The sequence below is a fragment of the Phaseolus vulgaris genome, chromosome 5, assembly GCF_051622355.1.
Source record: "Phaseolus vulgaris cultivar YP4 chromosome 5, ASM5162235v1, whole genome shotgun sequence".
In the NCBI taxonomy this organism is placed as follows: Eukaryota; Viridiplantae; Streptophyta; class Magnoliopsida; order Fabales; family Fabaceae; genus Phaseolus; species Phaseolus vulgaris.
Window position 1 is genome coordinate 36,054,006 of NC_143502.1, and position 27,987 is coordinate 36,081,992.

Here is a 27,987-nt window from a genome sequence, read left to right on the forward strand (position 1 = left end):
CTATTGCTCTATCAATTAGACATAGAAAGGCAATTTGAGTATAGTTAAATAGGTCAGTTTGAATATAATGAATGTAATTTAGGTTGAGAATAAAAAGTGAAAGTTATTTTTATATTTCATTATATATTATTCATTATAAATTTAAAATATGATTTATATTTGAACATATATAAATATTTACTTATTAAAAAATAAAAATGTTTTTATGTAATGTACAAAGTAAAATACTATTTACTGTAACAGTATAATAATATAAAGAATTATATTATTTATACATTGACTAAGTATGAGAATAAGTATTTTCATCCCTAATAATTTAGTTTTGCGCCAAATAAATAAAAGGAAAAGAAAGGTATCTACTTTTAAAGGTATAATTACCTCTTTGGTCTCTATATTTGGATCAATATTCAATTTAATATAGTGGTTTTAAAAAAAAATCAATTTGGTCATAAGGTTTCTTAAATATGTTTAATTTGGTCTCTTCCGTTTAGTTTTCACTAATGGTGTTAACTATTGATGACATTGGTTTGCACATGGACTAAACAAAATTTTAAGATTTGAGCTGAGCGAAATTGGAGAAAGAAGATTGAGGGAAAGGAAGGTGGAGGTGAACGTGGAGGCAGAGGTGGAACTTAACAAAATAATGGAAGAAAAATATATGTTGGTTTCTATGTCTAAATCTCATCATCAACCAATTCACTAGCAAATGATGATGTAAATTGTTTAAAATGCTATTTTGTTTTGTTAGTCATTTTCACTCTTCAAATAACAATCACTCCACCCCACTAAAAAAAGAGAGGGAGGGACGGTGGACACTAACGGTGAAGGCAACTACTCCGACGGCAGTGAGTGCGACGATGACGAGCGAAACGGTTGCAGGTGGTGATTGCGATCACAAATGGAGAGAGTGAAACACGAGCGAAACCACCATAGTTGTCTTCACCTCCCTTGGTTCCACCACCATAGACGTCACCGCCTCCCTCTCTCTCAATCTTCTTTCTCAAATTTCAAAATCCTAAAATTTTGTTCAGTTCATGTATGCAAACCAATAACATTGTGCGCGCCACGTCATCAACAGTTAAGTTGTTGGTGGAAATTTAACAAAGGATCATATTGTACCTTTTTAAAAAAACACTGAGACCAAATTAATTTTTTTTTAAATCACTATATTAAATTAAATATTAACCTGAAATGTAGCCACTAAAAAATTAATTATATCACTTTTAAAAAATAAAATAATTTTTTATTATATTATAAGTTTTCATGTGTCTCGAACCCATTGAAAGAAAAAAGTATTATGTGAAATGGGAAGCTTTTATATTTGTCTTCTTTCGCCTTATTAACTAATTATTGTCAAAAGTTTTTCTTTTTTGTATGTTCGACTTTGAAAATAAATCTGCTGTAGTTTGAAAACAAATTTAAACAGTTTCTGCTGGTGTTTCACTCACACACTCTTGTGTCTTATGTTTTTTTTTTCAATTATAAACTATTATATATATAATATTAAATTTATAGCGGCAAATAGTTCATACAATTTATGAACAGATAGTGTTTTACCACTACAAAAATATACAATTATATTTTTTTAAAGTATTTTAATAATTCAACTTTTTCATTGAGTCAAATTTGATTCTTTTAAAACTTATTATTATTTTTATTTTAAGATACAATTTTTTATTGACTTATTTAAGACTGGAAATAATTGTTATACTTACATAAAAACCGTATAATTCGATAGATGTTTAAAAAACAGTTATAAATGTAATGAAAATTAATGAGCTTCACGAGTTATCCAATAATTAAAAAAATTAGTTTATACACACAGCTTTCAAATAATTTTGAAATCAATCTTATAAAAATCCACAAATGATCATATAAAATGTAGTTACTTGCATTGAATAGAAATTAAAACTGTGGTGCAATAAATAAAAACTGTGCCGCAAGAAAAAAAAAACTGGAAGACTTTAATTAAATTGATTTTTTAATGCATTTGATTTGCAATAAATAAATGAGAAATGTGAGCATGAAATTTGGTAATTTTCCCGAAAGAACGTAACGTTAAATTGAGAAATTTGGAGCAAATCGGTAAGCTCTGACGGCAGCTTATAGCGGTCGTTGACGCAAACAAATAATCTGTTTGGGTTTGGCTTTCGAACGTTCATTCCTTTTTTTCTCTGCAAAATCCTCACACTGATCGCCACTCAGCAATTGAACTTTCCCTCCGATTTCAGCATTCCGGCGACGGCGAGCCATGGCTACCGGCGGCAACGGTGACTCCTCCAAACAGGAGCTCATCCACCTCATCAAACGCTTCGGAGCTTATGTCACTTTCAAGATCTCCAATTTTTTCCCTGTCTCTCTCCACAACCTCGTATTTCTATTCTCCCTTTCTCTCTCTATACTCGCTTCCTTGCTTTAACCTCAATTTTACTCTTTTTTAAATTCATTAATCGGCCCGTCTTTCGATTGGATCTGATTTGATATTAAAATCTTATCTTTTTGCTAATTGTCGCTTGCCTAATTCGTAATTATTCGTTCCTGTTTTTTCTTTCATTCACTCTGTTTGAAGTTTCGATTTGGGTGCTCTCTTTGACCCTTTATCGCTGAATGAATGATTGTGATCCGGGTTTGTGTAATTCTCATTTCTAGCTCTCAAAGTTTATTTATTGGTGATAAAACTCAACTAGGTTTTTTTTACCTAGTTAATTTATTGTTGGGTGTGGGTAGAAAGGGATGGTTTTTATGTTTTTGTCAAAATTGAAAAAGAAAAGAAAAGAAGTTTCTTCTGATGCATCATAATAGGTTTGTTAAAATCGGTGCTTCGGGTGCTTAAAAATAGAGTAGGGAAGATGAAAATGATGATTATTCTCTGGTGCTACTTATCTGTTTCAGTGAAGGTGTATGCTATAGATGATCAAAGTGTTGTTTTGGCATTTGTTTTGAACATGTCTGTTCCAATGATTTTGGCAATACTATGCTGGGTATTAGGATATACGCTCTTTTGGGGCAGTTGCTGGTCTTGCTGTTGCAATTGTTTTCACATGGAGGCTGTTGAGAGCTCCCTCCGGGTCTCAACGGAGGCAACAAAAACGGCAAGGTGCTTCTTCTAGCAATCCTGGAGTCACTACACATTCGAATTTGTCGGTGGTTCCTTCAGATGCTTGTTCACCCTCAGATGATTCAAGGACACAAAATGTTGTTGATGAGTTCTTCCAGCCAGACAAGGTAGATTTTTTGGCTTTCCATTTTGGATGAGTTTGGTAGCTTCAAGGGTGATTGGCAATTCTGAGCTTGCTTTTTCTTCAACTTTTTCAGCCAACCTTGGGGCAGATTGTTAGGCAGAAGTTGAGTGAAGGAAGAAAGGTAATGGAAGATGTTTTTTCTGTTATTATTGTGGACTAATGAGGCCATACACAGTTTGTTGTTGTTATGGACTTATAGAAAACAATGTTTCTTGTGATCATAAGAAACCTCTATCTTGGACAACCACTTAGATCTTAATATAATGAAAACTGTCATAACTTTACAGATTCGATTTGCATGACATTTGCACGGGTTGGGCAATCACTTTTTTAAGTTCTTTTTAGTCTGAAATAAAACGGTTTTGGAAGATTGTTGTAAATTGTTCTTGTTTTCATTGCTATTCATTCTTACATAAACTTAACAGAAACTGAATGAGAGGATGACGTCAAGTGCTTTAGCCATTGTTATTAAATGTGTGCCCCGTGACTTTCTAATTTCCCTTTGATTGATAATCAAATGGCTGTAGATTTGCATAAGGGGTTCTCAATTGCAGTTTATCTTGAGGTAGAGGTGGGCTAGTGATGACATCAAATTGCTCCTAAAAAAAGATCTCTTGTTGATAGAATGAGAATTGTTAGTTATCAACAGTCTTTCAATTTTAATTTTGAAGTTCAATGATTGATGATAATCTCCTTACTGAGTGCAACACAAAATATATATATACTCATTAATTTAATCTAAAATTGAAGGTTGTTAATAAAACTATTTAGAAATAGAAGCTATTTCTTATGCTTACTTTGATGTGGAAATTTTATTTCTATGTTCTTTATTTTGTCTATGTTGGAGATCTCACATCAACTAGAGATTTTGGTCAAATTATAACATATAAGTCCAAATTTTAAAAGTTTATATTATAGGTGGTGCTAATAGTCATATACTATTATTATTCATATGATAAACCTGAATAAGAGATGTTGCGTAAATTCTTTGTGCCACATTTTTTTGTTATAATTTGATTGACTTGTGATGAAATGAGGAACATTTGTTACACGCCAGTGTTGTTAGTTATTAGATGTTGGCATGTGACTAATGCTTCCTAACTGTTAGGCCAATGTGTGTATGTACTATGTAGGTAACTTGCCGTCTTCTTGGAGTGATCCTCGAGGAAAGTATTCCAGAGGAACTGCAGGTGATGAATTTGCCCCTTTTGTTTACACTTTTGTTTTATGACATCAATGCAGAGAAAGATACCGATGTTATTCATTCTGTTTCTTGCCAGAAACAAGCCACTGTGAGATCCTCTGTGCTAGAAGTATTATTGGAAATAACAAAATTTTGCGATTTATATCTCATGGAACGAGTTCTGGACGACGAAAGTGAGGTGCGTCATTTGTCAGCTTATACCAGTACCGCAATGTGTCTTATCTGATGAATATAATGGAATTACTTAACACTTCACATTACATGCTGAAAACCTTCTTACTTTCTCAAAATGTTCTTCACAACCAAACAATTTTGTAAAAGTGAGCAACCATATTATATAGTTTGCTTGGGGCAACATGATTCATTTTAGTCCTTAATGTCAAATGAAGATTATTTTACCTATAAATTGAAATGTAATTTTCTGCTATTAGTCCTTATATATTTTTTTTAGAAGACCATTTAAAATGTCCACACAGTGGTTATTAATATAATTTATTATTTCTACAATAATGCAATTTACACTACTTTTTGCGAAGGATTTTTTTAAAAAAAATTAACTTGAGGTTTTAAAGTCAGAAGGTAAAGTGACTGACTTACATTTGCAGAAACTAAAGTGGGGGTTAACTCTTATTTACATCATGGCATCATGCTAATGTTAAGTTGTTGAGATGGTACATATCTTACTGATGTTAGTATTAGGTGCAAACTAAATTTTCTCAGTTCTAATTGCTCTCCTGCCACCTTGTAGTATGTCTTATTGTTAAAATGTTTAAACACTTTATATATGGACTATTTTTTCAGAAAAGAGTTCTTGTAGCATTGGAAGAAGCAGGGGTATTCACTTCAGGTGGTTTGGTCAAGGACAAGGTATGAGAACGAGCATGAAGCAGTTACACTATTTTTTTCATTGTAAAACTTAATGACTTTCTTGCTGTGATATTTCTGGGCTCTGTCTCAACCGTTTTTTATACAAACAAATATTTCTCACTATGTGAACATCCTTTTGTATACAATACACATGTTGATGGACCATATGGGAGTATCTATTTCATTTTTATTCAAAATGTATTAAAATTATCAGACAGAGATCTCCTCTATGATTAAAAAATTTGTATTGCAGAAGACATCTTGATCAGATATGTTCTAAGAAACATCTTGATCAGATATGTTCTAAGGGACATCTATGCTAATCTAAAGAGTACACTTAGAGAGAGAACATTTAGTTTTTTATCTTTTCACTGAAGAATTTTGATTAATGTCGAGAATACCAAAGATAGATGGTAAAATATGTTTCGGGGTCATATGTTGCTATTAGTTTTCTTAAGAGGTCCGTGAAGCCCTAATTTCTGAAACCATTGGCTGGGACTGTTTCTTCTCCCTCCCTTCAAAAATTATGTATGCTTGATCAACAATCAAGAAAAAGGGGGAGACAAATGTTGCATAAATTAATAGCAACAAATAGACATTGACAAATCCAGATTTGTAGAACACAATTGTCTTCTGTATATATCTTATGAATACTTTCAGTTTCCATGAATTGAACTCAATGCTTACTGTCTACCTTGCTCTTGCGTTTCTTAATAACTTTTATGTACTCTATTTTGATCTCTGCCACCTTCATGCAGGTTTTGTTCTGCAGCACAGAGAATGGACGGTCATCATTTGTTAGGCAATTGGAACCTGACTGGCATATTGATTCAAATCCTGAAATTGTCTCTCAATTAGCTGTATGTTGCTATATACATCTCAACTTTATCCCTCAAGTCAAATTCAGACTGACATATGTTACTATCATTATTGTTGTTGAAGCTACAGTATCACAATGCTTAATTTTATCCTCTAACTATTAACAACGAATTATGTTGCAGAGGTTTATCAAGTATCAACTTCATGTATCTCCTTATAAAGCCGAAAGAACTGCTGCAAATGTGTTCAGTGCTCCATCTCTGGAACAGTTCTTTGGATCCATATGACTCTAAAACCACTAAAGATCAAATGTTATTCATAAATGTTTCCTAGTTTGTTCCTACGTGCATCTTGGTTTTCACATTCACCACAAGTTTTTTTTTCAGTTTTTCTAGACGTATGAGAACAAAGTTAGTTTTTTGTTGAATATTTAAGGTTCTCACTCTAGTTAGGTGGAATACCTTGAGTTATGAAGATGCTTTGAAGAAGTTTTTTTTTTTTTTTCTTTGGTTTGAAATTTGTGCCTTACATTGTATCCCATCCAGACATTTTAAACTGGCAAGGCGGCAAGTTTTACTGGATGTTTGTATTTTATCTTGTTTCATTACGAGATACCATCATGAATCATATCCCTAATTGTCCTCCAACTATCAAAGTGGCTGTGAAAGATGTTTGTTCATTCTTGATTGTGTAAACTTTGGTCTATATTCATAGTTGGTAACAAGAACAAACCTCATGACCAATAAAAATCAATAGCGTGGCTCAAATAACACTATACTTTATTTGGTATCATTAAAATGAACTACACTGGCCAATGAAAATACATAGTTTATGAAGTGAATCTTTAAACTGTTTATCTCAATATTAATGTTAGTCAAAAGAAATCTTAAGTTTAAGTATAAAGTGGTCTTGATTGGGTCCAATTTGCTAAGACATGTGGAATCTTACAAACGAGTTTATTTGTATAATTTCATTATTACTTTTACGATGAAAATAGAGGGAATCCTACTATAATAAAATTAAAATTACGTGGAGATTGATATTTCACCAGTTTAAAATGATCTATTCAAATCAATTTGTAGTATGTTGTATCAATCTAGAATATATATATATATATATATATATATATATATATATATATTTTTTATTTTTTTTATTTATTTTTTTTTATTTCTACAATTTAGAATGCACATATAATTTTCTTTATTTCAAATTCTACAACTTAATGCACAAAATCATAATGTTAACTTTCAGATTCTATAATATGAAAAGTCACTGATTCCAAGTTCCAAAATTATAAAATAAAATTCCAGTAAAAAGGAGTAGTTTTGATGTTTTCTAAAGTATATATGTGGGAAGAAAACGTGGTATTGAGGAAGAATTTGCGTGTGATTTGTCCTTTGTGTGACTAATGTGATATAGTTTTTATACTCTTTGATATTGTATTGACTTGTTTGTAATATGGTGTTGGTTGGTTACTTAAAATTAATAGTATGAGTTTTTTTTTTCTCAAACAAGTCTATTGATGGGCACTTTCTTCTAGTAGGATAGGTAGATATGATGGAAACTAGTTTTACGATGAAAATTGGGTTATTAGTAATACTTTAATTATAAAAGTCAAATGGAGATCAACATTATTAGAATTAGCGGAAACAAACGTATGTGCATCATTTTTTTTTTATTATTATTATATTGTATATTATTATTAGTATTCATATCTTTTAAATATTAAATATCATTAAGTAAAAATAAGATAGAAACTTTTTTCTCATCATTTATGAAATTTAACCTACTATTTTAATATTTAAGTTACAGTACAAAATATATTAAACAATTTTAAATTTATAACACAATAAACATAACTAATTTTGATTTGTTGTTACTAACATAAAACTAAAAAAGAGAAATATAATAATGAAAACAAAAAAAAAAGAATAACATGATAAACTCCGTAATAAACCTTAAAAAATATTTATTTTTTAATTCTTTTCCTCCCATCCGCAAGAATGTCGTATTCAAAACACATTCATCCGTAGATGCCCACATCAACAATAATGTCAAGATAACTATGTACCTTAAAGTAATTACGTCATCATGGTGAATTTATTGTTACTAACATAAAACTAAAATAGAGAAATATAATAATGAAAAAAAAAGAATAATAAGATGAGAAACTTTGTAACAAACCTTAAGAAAATATTTATTTTCTAATCCCTTTTCCTCCTTCTCTGTAAGAATGTTCGGAACGCATTTATCCTCCCGTCGATGCCCACATCAACAATGATGTCAAGTTAACTCTATAGCTTAAGGAAATTAAGGTCATCATTCTTGTGAATCACTAATTTTGATTTGTTGTTACTAACATAAAACTAAAAAAGAGAAATATAATAATGAAAAAAAAAAAATAAGATGAGAAATTCCATAACAAACCTTAAGAAAATATTTATTTTCTAATTCTTTTTCTCTCTCCGCAAGAATGTCATATTCAGAACGCATTCATGCCGACATCAACAATGGTGTCAAGATAACTGTTATATCCTAAAGTTTTGGGATTTTATTAATATTATTGTTGGGTTGTTAAGATTTAATTACTAGATATTGAGATTTAATTAGTTGGGATTTAATTAGTAGTTTCTATCATTTATCATTTATCTTTAGTGGGAATTTAATTAGCATAACTTATCTCTATCATTTGTAATCTTTAGTACTCTATAAATAGAGTATTGAACTATTATTTGAGATATGAATAAATATATGCCCTTGTTTCCTTTTCTCGATTCTCTATCATTATTCTTGTTATTGGTATAATCGGAAGCCACCTAGGGGTTCCCTTTGTCCAAAACCTAATCGTTCTTCGAAATCTCTTACGAGAGGACCTAGACGCTTCTACACACGATCATTCATATCAATTGGTATCAGCTAGGACCTTCCAGTACTTTCAATGGCAGATTCAACACACTTCGCTCAAGCGATTAAGGAGATGGAAGATCGAATCTCCCAAAGGATGGATAATAGGTTTCTGGAACTCGCGAAAAGGAAACCTTGACTCTTTCTATGAAAGACACCATGCAGGAATTACTTACTCAATCTCGAGGAGAAGGGCCCCATGGCCTCTCCAATGACAACATGGGGTTTGGTGCAATTGGTGATGATCCCATGGTTGAGTTGTTGCGTCTACGACAAAAGACTTCAGTTGATGCCTATCATGAAGAGTTCAATTCAATCATTACAAGATTGAAGTTATCAGATGATCATATTCTAAGGTGCTTCCTTGGTGGATTAAAGAAAGAAATTCAGATGATGGTAAGAATGTTCCGACCTAAGTCTCTACAACATGCCTTTACCTTGGCCAAGGCGTATGAAGGAACTAATTCAAGCAATTCGATGGCCAAATTCCATAGGGGAGTCTTGGGTCCAGCACTTCAATCAATGCGGCCCCTAAACCCAAACCAACACACCACTAATTACCACCGGAGTTCATAGTAGAACGTAGAGACCTTCGTTATTTTTGTGTTGAACCCTACTCAATGGAGAATAGTAGGGTACACAAGAAATTACAACTTCACATCATGGAGATGGAGGAAGATGACTCACATGATAGTCCTCCCAGTGATGTGTTTCTATCATTTCTCATTTATCTATAGTGGGAATTTAATTAGCATAACTTATCTCTATCATTTGTAATCTTTAGTACTCTATAAATAGAGTATTGAACTATTATTTGATATATGAATAAATATATGCCCTTGTTTCCTTTTCTCAATTCTCTATCATATTCTCTATCATTATTCTTGTTATTGGTATAATCGGAAGCCACCTAGGGATTCCCTTTGTCCAAAGCCTAATCGTTCAAGAAAAGAAGACTCACTTATAGAGACTAACGTGGGATGCGTGCTCTTCTTCTTACTCTTATCTTGAATAATGAATCTTTTTATCTAAACTAAAGAGATAAAGTGAGAAAGAGGGAGGAGAGAAAAATGATAATAAAAATTCCAAATATAAATTCAAATTGAAAAGTAACTGTGAGTGAAAACTAAAGAAATAAAGATATATTTCAAAAAACTAAATTCAAAACTGTTTTACTTTAAAAAAAACTTAACTGTTTTAATATTTACAAAATAACTAAAATAAAATAATTTTTTTATATATAAAAAATAGTTATGGAGGAATCTTCATTTTATATATATATAGGTATAGATGCTCCCAAACATTTAGATTTTTCTATTTTTAAAATGCTTGTGACTCTTTCGTAACAAAATTAAAAAAAAAAAGATATCAAAACTTAACAAAATATACTTTGCACTCTTTCAAATTATATTAGTTAGTTTATAATTAGTCCTTAAACTTGTTGAGCGTGATATATAAGAGTGTGAATTAACCATATTGGTAGCGTTAGTATACACAATAACAATAAATAAGTACTTTCACACTACTAAACACGTGTTTACACTGTTTTTGACTAGCTTCAAATATGTATATCTTTTATTATTTATGCCTTAAAAGTGCATTGCAATGAAGCTACATAGTGGACAAGAAAAGCATTTGCTAAATCTTATCTTTGATTTCATGAAATTAATCACCTTTTCTATATATAAAAAAAACCTCAACCATTACATCATATTTACAATTTAAATATATAATTTGGATATCTCTGATAATTTGCCCGGAAACATGAAAAAAAAAACCTTTTATTAAATAAGTAAAAATACTCATTTATATTTGTTCTGTTACGGTCAATATAGTCTCACATATTAATAACAATTTAAATATATATTTCTCCCTTAACTCACTAAAGATTTTTAAAGACAAAATTATAATAAAACACCGATTTTCAAAACAAACAATATATCAAAAGTAATGATTGATTTAATAGACATAATTGTGACCAATAAATAGAAAAATAGATATAATTGTGTTACAATTATTACGATGAAATAAATACTTTAGAAGAAAAAATACAATAATATGGACTACTTTATAGAAGAAGTCTCACTGAGATTGAGTTGAAAATATTTTTCTCAATATTTTTTTACTATCATATACTCAGTTCTTTCATTCGCCCTTTTTACTTTCAATTTAGTTCTTTACTTATATCAATTTTTTTTTAAGACTTCGATATGGTCGCATGACATTGTCAAAGAATTTACGTAAAATATACGAATCAAATTAAAAACAAATGTAAAGTATGAAAAACTAAAAAAATCAGTATATTAAAGAATATAAAAATCATAGTGTTTCTTGTTCCTGCACATAATATTTATTTGCAACATAATTTTGGCATTGAAAACAAACACAGCAATAATTATATTAAAACCTTCTGATGTTATTGTTATTGGTGGTACCATGTTGTTTTTGAGCGCCGTCATGTGTTTGTGACCCTTTTGTGCTGCTGACATCAAACTCATTCTCACTCTCACTCTCTTCCAACCTTCAATGGAACCCATTTGCCCTATTGGGTTGCCGTGTGCCTCTGAAATCTCTGCTCTCCTCTCTCCTACCTCACCACGTCAAATACAGGTAATCTCTTCATTCATTTGTGAGATCCCTTTCTCAACTCTCTTCATTTTGTTCTGCTCTTGATTCAGGAATATTATCACAACCTTTTGTCTTCAAGAGGGTGCACTGGTATCTCAGTCAAACAGGATGGCCACTTTGGAAAAGGTTTTTTCTTTCCAATGATTTGAGGAGCGTGCATTTCTATTATGTTTGCATTAAAAGCTGTTAAATTTATATATACTTCTTTCAATTTGTCTTATGAGTTGATGTTGTATGCAAGTTTTACGCTATGAAGTATAACCCATTCAGAAATAATTGTTCATGTGACTTTTAAGGTATTTATTGGAAAAAAAATCAACAAAAACGATTTGTGATTCAATGACCATGTAAATTTTTATTCTTGTTTTAATATGTTTTATATTGAGTGCTTGTTCTGCAATTGGAGGACTGCAGGTGTTTATGCAGACATGGACTTCAAAGAGGGAGAACTTGTTCTGAAGGATCCCATGTTCGTAGGGGTTCAACATTCCCTCAACAAGGTTTGTTTTATTTTCACTATTTCTGCTCTTGTTTAGCCATATATTATAGATGTTTGTTTCTATCTCTTATTTTCTACCATGCTTTGCAGATTGATTGTTTGGTCTGTAGTTTCTGCTTTCGTTTTATTGGCTCCATTGAACTTCAAATAGGAAGGAGGCTTTACATGAAGCAACTAAGGGCCAATGAGAGTCATGGATGTGATGCCGGAAACTCTTCACAACACTTTCATGGAATGGATTCGTCTGATGAAGAAGAGAACACTCAGCAATGTACTTCTGGGATTTCCAAAACTAAGGTTCCTCTCCCTGAAGGTGTTGTGGAATCATTAATGAATGGTAAATTGGTGTTGCCTTGCTCAGAGAAGTTCTCCTTGTTGCCAGCTGTGCCATGCCCTCGTGGATGTGAAGAAGCTTACTATTGCAGGTAAGACTATGGTTGCTTGAAGAAGAAAAAATAGAGTATATACAATGATTTTATTTTGTCAAAGCTTACTGCCAAGCCAAGCAGCAGGATAAATGATTAATGTGAAAACATGTTAAAATTTCTTCTCATGTAATTATTTAAGAGTAAAATTGATTGAAGATTTGATAGTTTGACACTTTGCTACTGTACAGAGACCACTTACCAGTAAACCTCCTGTATATATATACTCTAAAGCAAGAATATAATAAGAAAGCTACTTAGAGCATTGATTTTGATACATCTTTTGTGTGGGATTGTATTAACTCAAGAGTAAGCACGCTGAATTATGTATTTATTATTGAAACAATTTGTCATTAGGCCACATTTACCATTCAAGACACAGTACAGGGTTTCCCCCTAACAAGGAATCTCCTCCTTCTGCATTCAGCAATTAGTAAAACTGCCCAACAAATAACCTCCCCAAGCTCCATACACTTAAAGCATCACACTATCTGTCATACCATTCTATAACTGTCTAAATAACTGCATAAATTCAGAAATAGTTCACACACAAAATTTACTTATGCATATCTGCCTAAATAATTGTCTACATAACTACATAAAGACAAGTACTACACTAACACTAACGATTCTGGCCTACTGAGTCTCAGACAACTATTTTTATCCATTCTCACAAACTTTTAAAGGTCCATTAGATTGAAAAATGAAAAAGACTTGGACTCCTTAAAGATTTGCACAATGTTTTATGTGCCCAATTTTACAAACAGCACCATGTCGCTCTATTCATTTAGACTTTAAAATATTTCCCACGCGATGGCTTTTCTTAACTTTAACTTCCTGTGGTTACTGTGATATCTGTTGTGCACATCAGTCTTTTCGCGTTTTGAAGTATGATATAATCTCTTCTGATGGCGTAGTCAATACCTGTAGCATGTCATGTGCAGAGGCTGATTGGGAATCCTCCCATTTGCTACTCTGTACTGGTGAGAGTTCTGATCCAGCTCGTAGAGAGGCACTCCTTAAATTCATCAAACATGCTAATGGTAAGACTCCTATTGGGGTGAATAATTTTAAACATTCTAAATTTGTTCTGATCCTTTTTTCTTTTCTTGCTTATTTATATCTTTCCTTTTTCTACCAGAAACAAATGACATATTCATCCTTGCTGCCAAGGTGAGGTTTAATTTTTCTCAGAATTTCTTGTATTGAATGCTGCTTGAAAAATGCACACGCACTTTTATGATATTTATGCACACATATTTGACAACAATACCAGGTATTATTGTCATTAGAGTTCAACAAGGATTAGTACGTACTATATAGTAAATGCCAACACATCTATCAAATCAAACAGAAAAACATTCTTGTGAAAAGTTTACTTTCAGGAGACAGTGCTTCTTCCTCAAAATCTTGTGCTCCCTTTATCTAATATTTTACATATATCTTTTTGTTCTCTGTAATCTAGTCTTTAATTTGACATTATACAGACTTGTGTATTTTAGATGCTCAACTTATGAAATAAGCTATTTTCATCAGTCTTGCATAAGTTTTCTATATTTATCTGACGCCTTGTTGGATTTTGTGACTAGGCTATTTCTTCAACCATATTAAGGTATCGCAAGTTAAAAGCAGTCAGTCTTGAAAAACAAGTGAAACATGATACATCCTGTGCTTCAAACGACCGAAGTTTATCTTTTCTTTTGGAAGCTTGGAGGCCTATATCGATGGGACACAAGAAAAGGTAACTTACTAACTTTACATTTCTTTCTACATGAGGCCTTAATACAGAAGCTAATGCTTTCCTGATGCATCATTAAAATTTGAGGAAAGTATTTGACATATATGCATGATACCTGGCATACACTGCACCATGGTTTCAAGTAATAAATTTTTTTAAAATATTTGTAATATATATTTTACATCGCATATTCATGTGTTGTAGGATTGTTGAAATTGTGTATACATCACATCTTCATTGAGTTGAGCCGGAGAAAATCATAGATATTTTATTTTCTGTTTTTAGTTAAATTAGAGAGTGAAATATGTCCTTTGTAAAACTTTGATTTGCTATCACTGTTTCATGCAAGTATAGTTCTCATTCCAACAAACCACCTTGTAAAACTGATCTAATAATATATCAACCTCATTGTTCAAAAGAATAATTTAATCTTCCTGTTCCATTTGATGTTGATAATTGTTGTAGGATTTTATTTGAACTCTGGATGACAAGTCACTTCGAAGTATTTGTAGGTGGTGGGACTGTATTGCTTTGCCAGATGATGTGGATTCTTCTGACGAACCTTCATTCAGGCTGCAAATCAAAGAGTTGGCATTTGAGGTGAGATTCTTCAGAGTGCATGGTAGGAAATGATATATTCCTTGATTTTATGCTTATTGTATAATTAATTTTATGCATTTTAATTTGATGTTTCAGTCTCTGCAACTTCTTAAGGCAGCCATATTTGACAAGGAATGTGAGCCATGTATCCTTACACATACTGATTTTGTGATGTATTCTTTATGTGTATGCCCAGTCAGTGACACAGTTTCATTTTTTTCTGAAACTTTAGCTCTAAACGGCTAAATCCTTGACGCTTTCCAGTATTCTCCCTTGAAATCTATGGGCATATCATCGGCATGTTTGAGCTGAATAATCTGTAAGAGCTTACCATATGGAGCTTTGTTTTAGTTCCATTCTTCCTACCCATATTTTATGTCTTGTTTGGTTCCATTAAAACAATGCTTAAATATTGCATTATAGGTATAGCCGTCATTGAAGTAAACTGAGCACTGGAATTGTAATTTAAATTTTAGATCATACTGATATAATCATGAGTTTATATTGCCAGTGATTTGGTTGTGGCTTCTCCGGTGGAGGATTACTTTTTATACATTGATGATCTGACACATCCTAACAAGGTTTGGCTTTATTTCACCGTGCTTTACTACATCATCTAAAAAAGTATTAGTTCTTTTACTCTTTTTCTGACATTAATGGCAGGAAGAGGCTGAGAAAATTACACAACCGATTCTGGATGCACTTGGTGAAGACTATTCTATTTGTTGCGAAGGTACTAATTTTATCATAATACTTCCAATGAACAGGATCTATGAGAGAAGGAATAGGTTTGAAGCAAGGAAAGAATAGGCATTATTCAATACAACAGAACATTAACTGTTGCTTAGGTAACTAACCAAAGGGTAGGATGTTATAAAAAGGAAGGGAATCCAAGAGAGGAGAGTAGCTTGTCTTTTCGGGGTCTCTCAAGTACCCTGAGAATGTAGCTATTTAAAAATATAGAGCAATTTCAATTCTGTGTATCATTTTCCTTCTCTGTGGTGTATATCCTCATTCATTTTGATCTTTAATTTCAAATGTTGAGTGATAAATCTAAATAGTTGTTAACTTTTATTTTAGGGACTGCATTTTTTCCTTTGCAAAGCTGCATGAACCATTCCTGTTGTCCTAATGCCAAAGCTTTCAAAAGAGATGAGGTACGTGGGGGCAAAACGATCTTTATTTTATTTACTGTTTGATTTGGTTTAAGTTGATTGCATTGCATTCTTCTTGACTTCATTTGATGTCAGAAATTATGATAAGAGTAATTTTTTGGACCTTATATATCTATTATCATGATTCTGTTTTAGTTTTAACATGCAAAAGAAAATGAGAATTCCCTTTATACATGTGCCTGCCATGTCTGTTTACAAAATCCCCTAGCATTTTGATGGGTTGAAGTTCTCCTTTCATGCTTGTTGCGTTAGTTAAGCATGTTGGTTTTTCATACTATTGAAAATTGCGTGCACAATATTGTTTAGATATCTCACATAATCCAAGAATATGACTAAATTACTCATCAAACTAGGATAATTCTCCTTCATGGAGTTGACTTTTATGAGATAGTTAGTTAGTCATGGTCAGTTTCTAATATTAATCTTATTATAACAATTAATTAACAACTTAGTTTCTGGCTTCAGAGCAAACTATCAGCTACTTGTTTGTTGTTTGTGCCATTATTAAATTCACCTTTATTTCTCTTTATTGGATTCAACATGTTTTCTTGTACTTCTCATTTCATTAGCCCGTGGTGATTTTGTTCTTACCTCGAAAAAATACAGGGCATTTTTTCTTACCTATGCTGTATTTTTGTTTGTGACTTTAAACATAATAAAGATTTATCTTTAAAACCTTACATATTGTGCATGCAGGATAAAGATGGCCAAGCAACAATAATTGCACAGAGGTCCATTTGTAAAGGAGAAGAGGTTGCTGTATACTTAATGCCAATATCTAACAGTTTAATAACTTTTAACAAAATATTTCAATTCAAATTTGTTTTATTTTACTACCCAAATGACAAGGATGTTTATGATACCTAGCTAGAAAAAGTGACAGCATATATGGAATTTTACCACATTAAATTTATAATTTTTTGTATATATTGCCATGTTCAACTAATTAACACATGGAAGGGACTTGCAGATAACCATATCATATGTTGATGAGGACCTTCCATTTGAAGAGAGGCAGGCATCCCTTGCAGATTATGGTTTCAGATGCAGGTGTCCAAAGTGCATTGAAGAAGAGTCATAATTTTTGAACTATACTTACTCAGAATCCTTAACTGTGATTAAGTTTATATGCTTAAGAAAAGAGGAGGAATGTTATTGAAAGGGGACAATTGTTAGGGGATTTTTCTCATTGTCTTGAAATTTGAGTCCTTTCAAATATTATGTCCACAGAGTTGCCTGCATCTATAGAAACAATTGGAACTTGTTGGCAGAAAGATAGATACTTTTTAAAAATTTATACAGAACATGTCTCTATCACTAGATTAAACAATGATTTCTTCACTGGCTTCTGCCTTTACATGCTAGCAGGGTCTAAGGGTTCTGCAGTTAGAAAAATTCTATGAATAATTTTGAAATATACTTTTGTTAAAACTTGTGGCTACTATTTGCTATGTTCTAAAAAATATGAAGGATTGTTAACAGGAATATGATTTACACGCTGATTATATGAATATTATTTTAATTAATTGTGACTGAAAATAATTCAGATATTGCTTTTGAAAAGTTCTAAGTTCTTGATTATTAAGTGAGAATTTTTTAAAATATAAACGAGCGTTAAACAATATAATAATGTATTATAAAAATATATTAAAATATCTTCACGTTTTAAAATTGAAACTTTAATTTATAATATAAGAATTAATTATACTAATATCATAGTAATGTTCACATCTCCCTTTTCTTTTTATCTTACCTTTAAGAATTATTGCTTAACAAAGTTTGTTTTTCTTTTGCTTAAAAACATTTTAGTTCATTCACCAAATGAAAAATGTTATTAATCAATAATCAATTAATCGATAGCCAAGCAAAATTTCTGAACCAGAATAAATAATTTTCATAAAATACATCTTCACAAGTATATTGGATTGGGTTGCTTTTGCTTTGGATTATTCTTTCACATTCCTTGTTTGCATACTTTGGAATAAATAAATAAGCAATCATCTTCAATAAAAAGAAAAATTGCATTTAATTGACAATTACAGTGAAAAAAGTACATCAGTAAAAAAAGACTACACAAAAATACATTAACCCTGCTCTGTGCAGGAGAAGAAATCCCCTCTAAATTCTCCTGCTTATTAGAAGAGCATGATTTACCAGCAAAGTTGGAGATAAGAATGACAATGAACCCACTTATTCCAACACACATAAAAGTACAACAATCATGTCATAAGGGGTCTTTTATCTGTAGACACCACATGGCATAGCACAAATAACCAAACCCAAAAATAAATTAACAAGATTTACCAGGATTGATCCATGAACAAGACAAGATTCCTAGCTATTTACAAATGCACAATGCTTTCTGATCTCTCCTTCTGTCCCTGTCTTCACCTTAATTCTTCCCATTTTCTCAATGGAGTCGGCAAACTCAGCAAAGAAATTTTCAATTGACCCTTGAAGCAATTCGATGATTTGAGATTTAGTAACTTCATTATTCAGCAATGCAGCATCTGACTCGAATAGTCCCCTTCTCTTAATCACTTGTCTGTAGTAGTCAAGGTCAAATGTCTTGCGGCTTCCAGGGTCCATCTCAATCTTTGTGGTGTTCAACTTATTGATGTCATTGCACTTGAAGGTTTTCAGATTTTCAGCATATTCACTGTCCAGTGAGGGGTCTTGATCACCCTTGCCAGTAAAGTTGAACAGGCGGTTCGATAATGATGAGCAATGAGCTACACCAATTGTGTGAGCACCTGAAACAAATTGAACTCTTGGTGATTAAGTACAAGCACAATGCACAAGTCATTCCAATTTGTTGGTTTTTATAGGGGCACAAAATTCAGATACTAACAGCATTCTAGGCTTAAAAACAAACTACTAATATCTTTAAGTCTAAATGATAAGAACAAGACCCTTATCTGTCTTTATCCAAGCAACGTTCTGAAGATTTGAAACATAATTAACAAATTCCTAAAAACTAAACCATCCATTCACATATTTTGGTATATTTCAACAATAATGCTGAGGAAATTGTTTAATAAATAGTACCAGAGAGCAGGACCAAGTCCTTCAAATCAAGTCCTTGGTTGTCAAAGAGTGTTTGCAGGGTGGTGATATTGTCAAATGGAGCAGGAATGTTATTTCTGGCTTCCTCCAAGATAGAGACGACCCCATCCCTTCGACCTGTTGGAACTTTCCAGAAGGGTCCACCCTGAAAGCCCATGTCAGTAATGGCACAAACCAATGAATGAGTCATTTTTGTTATCAAAATGATAGTGTCAAGAAAAAGATGAAGCAGAAGTCTTTGGTGCTTATACTTCAGCTTTTCTTGATAGAAATTGAGCACTTACTGTGGCTACAATAGTATCTCTGGCCGTCAAAGTTAGAATATCAGCACAAGAGACCACGCCAGGGCATTCAGCCTCAACAAGGCTCTTTATTCTGTCAATGAAGTCAAATCCTCTGACTGTGAGATTTGGAGGAGCATCCTTTTCAGCCTGATTGGTTGTTGAGTTCAGAAGCACTGATCCATCACATCCCTGAAATGCTTCATGTTAGTTAGCTACTTCACCCAACATAGTACATTCTAAAGTAAAAATGAAAGGAGCTTAAAGCATAACTGAACCACATACCCTAACGAAACAATCATGGAAGTGCATTCTGATCAATGCAGCTGCTAGGGAAGGAGCATTGTGGATATGCTCATGAACAAACTTCAAGATGATTTTCTCAGCTTTTGGGCAGCTCTTAGCATAAAATCCTAACTGAAGTTGAGCATGAGTTGATGCAACTAGTGCTAAGAGGCAAAGACTCAAAAACCTGAAGTGACTTCCCATTTTCAGGTAGTTAGCAGAAATCCAAGAAGCTTAGTGACTAAATATGATATGAACAATATAACACTCAGATGCTTCTTGAAAGAGGAAATTGCATTTCTCTCTGCTGCTGTTTCCACAACAGTGGCCAGTGATTTATAGTCCTTAAGGTTAGGTTACAAGAAATGTGACAAATCATTGACATGGTCCATGAAGCTAACTAACATGTGCCATAAGGTGATGCTACATGCACTTTACCATCCATTTGCATGTAATAATTGTATCTTGTCTAATAAAATAATGATTAGTTGGATGCACCCTTATAGGACAAACATAGCGAGTTCTCATAGTTGAAAATCTGATTACTTCAGCACACGTCAATTTGATTTTAGTTGGTAATTTAAAAGACAATGATTCTTCATACGTTCTTCAAGCTTAGGATGCCATACCAATTCTTCCTCTTTCAACAGTAATTTGTTGCTTTAATCTGCTTGTAAGGCAAGATTAATTTGTATAAAATGTTCTTACATAACAGAAAATTACCTTGTTCGTAATAAAATAGTCAAATCTTAGTGTAAAAACAATGTATATAGATTAAATAGACTGAACAGTATGTGATGGTTTAACATATATTATCAAGTATCTGTCGAATATCTCAGTGAGGAAATTTGAGAATAAACAAAAAAAACTTACCTGCTCCTATATACTATTAGTTCATTACTTTAGTTGTTTTGAGCCAGCCATTGTTCAATTAAATTAACGATGGCTACCTGCTGCCACCTATGTGCCATGACGTGCATGTGAATTATATAGTGATTTGTAGAAAAAAAAATTGATGATCAAAATCTCATTATGGTCATAAACATACGTTAAATACGTAATAATACAAAGATAGAGACAAACATTTTCGGTAAACCCTTTTGTATTTAGAGAGATCAGAGTGGTTCCCACGTGCTACTTTCGGGTAGTGTAACAATAAACCAGTGAAGAACTGTTTAATGAACAGGTTTTCAGTTCTTCTTTTGTGTAGTAAAGTAGAAACATTCGTTTAATTTACATTTCCCAGTTAATAATACCAAGAACTTAAGATTGCTGTTACCTCACGGCAAGTGTAGGAGAAGTTCGATATCAGCATTATTATTGTGGTGACCCCAAATCAAAATTACCATATGGAACACAATCATGATGACTAACAAATTAAAGTTGCATAGAATTTGACTTCGGTCAAATTTCAAATGGGTATAAAGAATGAAGATATGAAGGCATTTAAGTTGAAGTAAATTTGAGGTTTTTTCACCAAAGTGTTTTTTTTAAAAAAAATTATGATTTGGGTAAAAAAAAATTACAAAAATGAGTAAGTTGTATTTATAAAATACGACTTTATAGTGAAAGTCGTATCCCATGAGTACGACTTTAGGATGACTTATACTCTAAAATTATATTCATTAAATACAATTTTTACTTAAAATTGTATTTTTAATATACGACTTACTCATTGTAACAAAATAAATTATCCAAATTCATAATTTTAGAAAAAAAAATACACTATAAAAATAGGAATGTGAAAGAAATAAATTTCAAAATTATTTAGAACTTGTATTATTAGAATATTTTTTAAAAGATATTTGAAAGTAAATTTGATTATATTGATGAAGTTGATTTTATGATATTTTTAATCCAGCGAGTCAATTCTCTCTAAAGCAAAAATAACCCTAAATTCCAATTCATAATTTTAGGAAAAAAATACATTATAAAAATTTGATTTTGACTTGGGTCAAATTTCAAAAATATGTAAAAATTGAAGAGATAAATGAAGTTTTTTCACTAAAATAGTATTTTTTTTTTCAATAATTATGATTTTTGGTAAAAAAAATTTAAAAGATAGATAAATCGTACCTTTTGAATACATATTATAGTGGAAATTGTACTTCATATATACAATTTTGGAACGACTTTCAATCTAAAATCACATCTTTGAAATACAATTTATCGGTTCTTGTGAAAAAGAATTATCCAAAATCATAATTTTAAAAAAAAATTAGACTACTTTATTTCAAAAATTTGAATTTGTTTGAAATAAGTGCACTTAACCTTAGTGCAGTGGGGTCGTTTCATGTCATACATAGTCCCACTTTGCATAAAGCAAGTATGTTAGTTAATTTAAAGCAGATTCCAGATCATGTGCACATCGAACCATGCTTTGCTGAAAAGTAAAACCTAGAAACCCCTAAATCATGCTAACTTTTTTTATCAACCACGTTTTCGGTATTTCCTCTATAAATTAATGACAGCTCTTCTGTCCATAAGAAAAAATAAAGTTGTAGAAAAACAAAGATTAATTCGTTAAGCCAGGGTTTTCAATGAGTTGTTGCTCGATAATAGCTTCTAATCTGATTTCTATTAAAACTAGTACAATATTCAGGATTTTAATTTAAGGCCTTTTATAGCTTCAAGTAGTGCATAGAATAGACTCAAATTTTGACTAAAATATATTACAAAATAAAATTTAATGTTATATTATAATTTTATTTTTAATTATATGAGATTTCTAAGGCATTTTCTAATTATATCAAACCTGACAATCAAAAGGACGAATAATAATTCATACAATTGGTCCAAATCTTGATTAAAATATGGTTTTAATAACTCTTATATCTTAGAGTTTATAAGATAATTGAGTAAGCAAAATGGAATCAAATCATCTTGTTCCCAATAAAATATCAAAGATAACCCAAAATCATAATGCACCAACAAAGTTGACAATTCACTTTTAAAAACAAGCAATAACTGTAATAAGATTTATAATCATTAGTTTTAGTATTTCTTCTCTTATTTTTAGAAGTATTTAATCATTAACTAATAGTAGAAGAATAATTGTTTTTTTATTGACTGAGCATGAAAAGGTGTCGGCAGGAGGTGAAGACACCAATGTCGTTGTGGTGTTGTGCAATGTCTCTCTGTTCTCAAATATTATATTATCTGCTAAGATATCCTTTCAAGTTCTGTAAATATTTAGAACTATTATAGATTCAGATTCAGACAATTTACATATATTCCTAAATAAAAGAACTATCAATTTGTGGATCATCAAATTGTCACCATTGGGGGCAAATTTTTCCTAACACTTAATGTATATGTATATTTTCAAGGGAGCCAAGTAAGTGTTTGTATTTTTTTAGCAGAAAAATGTTTGTATAATACATCAAATAACTCACTAACTTCTATAATTTGTTTAATTACACTTTTATTCTGTTATTTAAATTATATGACTTTATTTATCTACAACTAATTTTTATTATTAATAAAAAAATTTAATTAATTTTTAAAATAATATATAATTAGTCAATACATTACAATAAAATTATTAAATAAAAACTAAATTTAGTAAAAAATATATATTTAGTCATTGTATTGACTAAATTATATATTATTTGAGTTGAGAGACTGGATAAATTATTTGTATATAAAATAGTTTCTATTATTCTTGGAACCAGGAGTTCTTTATGGTTGGGATAAATTCATTTGATCTTCGTCTATTCCGCCTTCCAAAACTCTAGTATTATGAAAAAAATTTCATTAACGACTTCCTACATATCAACATATTCAAAATAAAGGTTAGGTTTGCATATATGTTTTGTGTGTACGCTTTGTGAAAAGCATGAGAAATCTATTTAACATTTATTTTTTGAATGTTCTAATTCTTGGAACCAAGAGTTCTCTGTGGTTGGGATAAATCCATTTGGTCTTTATCTATTCCGTCTTCCAAAACTCTAGTACTCTGGAAAGTTTTTCATGGGCGGCTTCCTACGTATCAACATATTCAGAATAAAAGTTTGCATATATGTTTTATGTGTATGCTTTGTGAAAAGCATGATGAATCTATTCAGGATTTATTTTTTGAATGTTCTAATACTTTGCATATTTGGAGTTGTGTTCGACAGATTTTTCTTACTTCTCATCTTTTTAATAAAGATGATCTTCTTTCTTTTATTAAGAGTGATGGTAGTCCTTTGGTTAAATTAATTAAGCTTGTTGTGATAACTTTTTCTATTTGGATGACATGATGAACGAGGAATTATGCTAGATTTCATTATAAAATTGAGGTTTCTAAGGCTATTTCGATAAATAAAGATTTAACTTGTCTAGTGGTAAATTCGTCTAAAGCTTCAATGAAGAATGATATGTTGGATTTCAATGTGATTAAGTTTTTTGGTATTAATACTCGTAGTGGTAAAGTTCTTCGTCCTCTTCCTGTTAAATGGGAGTTTCCTTCACCCGACTGGGTTAAAATTAACATCGATGGGGCTGCTAGGGGTATCATGGTCTTGCTACTTATGGAGGTATTTTCCCTAGGAGTATGAGTGAGTTTATTGGTGTTTTCTCTACATTTCTTGAAGTTCAGACTGCTATGGTTGTTGAGTTTTATGGAGTTACATGTTATGGAAGAAGCTCAAAAGATGGGGTTTACTAATGTCTGGCTTGAAAGTGATTTTTCCTTGGTTTCTACTGCGTTTTGTTGCTAGGACTAATGTTCTGTGAATGCTTCGTAATCGATGAAATACTTTTCTTAATTATTGTGGGAAAATTAGGTTTAGGGTTACTCAAATTTTTCATGAAGGAAATACGTGTGTTGATAAGTTGACTTATTTAGGATTTATTCATAGAGAATCATTTCATTGGTATAAGAGGCTTCCATCTAGTGTATTCTTATAATTCTTTATGAATAGGTATAGTCTACTTATGTATCATTTTTGTTAACATATGAGTTTTGACCTAGTATTCCATATTTTTGTATTTTTTATAATAATACTTTTTTCATGTGATGACATATGATTATTGTTACTTGAGGTGTTAGCCTAGCTGAGATGTCAAGTTGCATTGATGTCTAACATAAAAACTTTATAAAAAAGAATAGTTTATACTATTATTAAATATATAAATTGGTATATAATTAACTTTGATAGTTAAAGCTTTGATAACTAATTAATGCCAATGTTGAAGCTACCAATTGTTTAGATTATAAAGTTGATAGTTAAAACTTTGATAACTAATTAGTTATCAATTAGTAACCTTTTGTTTTTAAAATTGATTTTTATTTAATAATTTTTTTATAGTGATATAGTAACTAATTATTTTTTATCTTTAAAGTTTTATTTAATAATTTTTTTTAAATGTATAAAAAAAAATTTAACTTTAAAATAATTTTATTTTTCATTTTCTTTTTCCGGAACTTATTGACAATTTTATTTAAATTTGTTGATTAAATTTATTTATTAACATGTAAATTTAAATTACTTTGGTTAGTTTATGGTATTGACTATTTTCGTTTCTATCCTTAATATTGCAATACATTTCTTCTGTTATATTCTTTTAATTATTTTATATTACCCTTTCTAAATATTTTAACACACTTTTTTATTATTTTAATTTTTAGTAAAACATTTTATATTTATAAAATTTTATTGTAATTTGAAATTAATAAAATACCGAAAAACGTTTTCTGTCTAAAAAATTTAAATTGAATTTATACAATGAATTATATTATAATTTTCACTACAAGAAAAATTTAATTTATCTACGGAAGAATTTCGTAGGTAACAGTCAAAATTCGTAGGTAAATCAGTATTATCTATGGAAAAATAATTTATATGTAATCTGGGAGTAGGTAATTTACCTACGAACAGAGGTGTCTGTGGATAACGCACACAGTAATTACCCACTAATTTCAGTCCGTAGATAATACTCATCCACTACAGTCCGTAGATAATTCAATATACTTTATATTATAGGACAAAACATCATTAACATTTTATTTTATGATTTTTTGAATTTCTTTTAAGTAACATGTTGACTAGGATGTATCATTTGGAATTTATCTAACTTTTTTATTTTAAAAAAAGCAGTTAAATAATTAAAATTAAAAGTAATAATTTTCAACACTTAAAAGATAAATACAAAATAAATAAATAAAAATAAAAAAAATAAAATAATATATATATATATATATATATATATATATATATATATATATATATTAGGTGAAGTGATAAGAGAGTCTCTCAAATAATCCAATTAGAAAGTGCAAAGAATTATTGGCATGATTCTTTTCCAATGGGTAGAATCCTAATTTCAATAGGCAAAAGCAGTTGTTAGTCCCAATGAATGGATTCATAATAGCAAATAGGAGTGAGAATGTTATTTTTTAAATTATTAATTAATTATAGTGGGGCTAATTTCTTTAATTGAGTTAACTTTATCCTAGTCAGGATTAATTTAATGTCATTGGTCTGTTAAAAATAATAATTAAAAAATAGGAAATATAGATGAAAAAATATAAAAGATGGTTTTATTGATCACTTATTGTGTGGTAATTGTTTTCGTAGTAAAATTTTACTATTAAAATGATAAAATTAGGGAAATTCGATAAATAACTTCAAAAGTTAAAAATATAAATTATGCAACATAAAATTGGATAAAAGATAGTTTTTTTTTGGTTTGGTTTCTCATGTCTAAATATAACATCTGAACCAATTTAACCGTGTTTATATTTTTTAAAATTTGATTACCTAAATTAAAATTATAAAAATTATAACCTTGCAGTATTATACAGCATAAAAATATTTTTAAATAATATATATGGAAATGAATGTGAATTTCGTGTGTTAAATTCGAATAAATGTCATAAATTTATAATTTTAAAATTGAAACTAAGAATTTTTTTTTTCAATGCAGGTATTTATATTTATGACATATCTTCTGCTAAATTCATAAAGATGAGACTCAACCAATCATTCAAACTGAGAATAAGGATTCTATCCATTTTAAGATTTAGAGACTTGACACCACTTTCATGGCTGTCTGCAGAGGACTGCACTTTAACACTCCAGTTGTACTAAAATAATTTTATCTCAAGTGTCTTATTTTTAAAATACCACTTTAAAGAAAATAAAATATTTAATAGAGTATTTCACTATTTTATATTATTTTTAAAATATTTTTACAATTTTAAATTAAGATTATATAAATTTTCTTAATATTTTATTTAATTGTAATGAAAATATATTTTTTACGTAAATTTTTTATTTATTTTTTATGACATGTTAGCCATTGTAAAGGGAATGTCTTGTTTTAATCGCAAAACTCTATTTATTTATAAATAAATAATTTTTTTCTTTTTCGACAAGTTAATGTTTTGACGTTTTCATTACTATGAGTGAATATTAAAATATTTTGATAAAAAAAGAAGCTAAAACAATAAAAAAATACCATAAGAAATAATACTTGTTTATAATATTTTACAAAGAAATAAAATAAAACTTATTCTTTAGTGTACAAACACTTTAAGTAGAAGTTAGCTTAAAGAATAGAATAAATCATGGTTTAGTTCACTCTTTATCTCTTTATTCCATTTCATTTTAAATTCATGAATTATAAAATAAAATCTATATATTTTGCTCCATCTTTTTGTCCCATAAGTCTAATATTTTGTGCTTACTTGCATACTTTTCTGAAACAGATTATGACTGTAAAGTGTAGAAGGGTTACCTTTGCCAGCAAAAATGCATAGGATGTAACCATTGGAACATAATGGAATCTCCTCCAACAAAGACAGATAAAAGTACAACTTCCAAAAATCTAACTTTTCACTTTGCATTTTGTATGAAACATCATCTTAACTAAGAACAACTTCCATACTAGGAAACTTGGACACCACTCCATAAATTGTAACTATATTTATTCGTATAAACCCTCAGTGTTCTTTAAGAAACCTTTTTTTTCCTATTAATAATATCTACAATCTTCTGATATATAAAAATGACCTACATCATAAGCTGTTTTGTAAAATTGGTTTAAGCATCTTTGCTATGTGACTCAGTGAGTGAGGATAAACTTACATGCTAAAATTTCAGTATTCAAATTTTCATTTTGAAGATTAGTTCCACAGAAAGCCACAAACAAGAGGAATAAACTTTGATCGAAAGTAAAATATGATGAGTTAATACAAATATTAACATTACTGTTATTTAATAATAAATGTTTTAAAAATCCGAGATAAAATCAATTTAAAGAG

The 27,987-nt window shown here is 30.4% G+C and overlaps 3 protein-coding genes across 9 annotated transcripts; 2 read left to right on the top strand and 1 right to left on the bottom strand.

The window, feature by feature from the left end:
- Positions 1 to 1,964: 1,964 nt before the first annotated feature.
- Positions 1,965 to 6,811, top strand: PEX22 (peroxin 22). Of its 4 annotated transcripts, none has more exons than XM_068644085.2 (9): positions 1,965 to 2,141; positions 2,232 to 2,371; positions 2,989 to 3,225; positions 3,316 to 3,363; positions 4,376 to 4,432; positions 4,523 to 4,624; positions 5,248 to 5,313; positions 6,072 to 6,173; positions 6,315 to 6,811. In XM_068644085.2, the coding sequence occupies exons 2-9, from the start codon at positions 2,252 to 2,254 to the stop codon at positions 6,417 to 6,419; spliced, it is 837 nt and encodes a 278-aa protein (XP_068500186.1). In that variant the 5' UTR covers positions 1,965 to 2,141; positions 2,232 to 2,251; the 3' UTR covers positions 6,420 to 6,811. The 4 variants fall into 4 exon arrangements, with proteins under 4 accessions (XP_068500186.1, XP_068500185.1, XP_068500184.1 ...); XM_068644084.2 differs by having other exon boundaries at positions 1,968 to 2,085; XM_068644083.2 differs by having other exon boundaries at positions 2,093 to 2,371.
- Positions 6,812 to 11,411: 4,600 nt separating this feature from the next.
- ATXR2 (histone-lysine N-methyltransferase ATXR2) lies at positions 11,412 to 17,448 on the top strand. 4 transcript variants are annotated; one of them, XM_068644078.2, is made up of 15 exons: positions 11,412 to 11,649; positions 11,718 to 11,793; positions 12,082 to 12,167; positions 12,257 to 12,591; positions 13,522 to 13,634; positions 13,733 to 13,764; positions 14,181 to 14,332; positions 14,842 to 14,929; positions 15,026 to 15,074; positions 15,194 to 15,248; positions 15,441 to 15,510; positions 15,593 to 15,662; positions 16,010 to 16,086; positions 16,801 to 16,857; positions 17,075 to 17,448. In XM_068644078.2, exons 1-15 carry the CDS (start codon positions 11,566 to 11,568, stop codon positions 17,183 to 17,185), a joined length of 1,455 nt encoding a protein of 484 aa, XP_068500179.1. In that variant the 5' UTR covers positions 11,412 to 11,565; the 3' UTR covers positions 17,186 to 17,448. The 4 variants fall into 4 exon arrangements, 3 of the variants coding, with proteins under 3 accessions (XP_068500179.1, XP_090158288.1, XP_090158289.1); XM_090302162.1 differs by having other exon boundaries at positions 11,415 to 11,649; positions 13,509 to 13,634; XR_016520897.1 differs by having other exon boundaries at positions 11,443 to 11,649; positions 15,026 to 15,065; positions 15,162 to 15,248.
- A 658-nt stretch (positions 17,449 to 18,106) lies between these two features.
- Positions 18,107 to 20,218, bottom strand: LOC137835533 (peroxidase 39). The gene is made up of 4 exons (XM_068644079.2): positions 19,737 to 20,218; positions 19,455 to 19,643; positions 19,153 to 19,315; positions 18,107 to 18,857 (listed from the first exon to the last, which is right to left on the bottom strand). Exons 1-4 carry the CDS (start codon positions 19,938 to 19,940, stop codon positions 18,439 to 18,441), a joined length of 975 nt encoding a protein of 324 aa, XP_068500180.1. The 5' UTR covers positions 19,941 to 20,218; the 3' UTR covers positions 18,107 to 18,438.
- Positions 20,219 to 27,987: the final 7,769 nt, after the last annotated feature.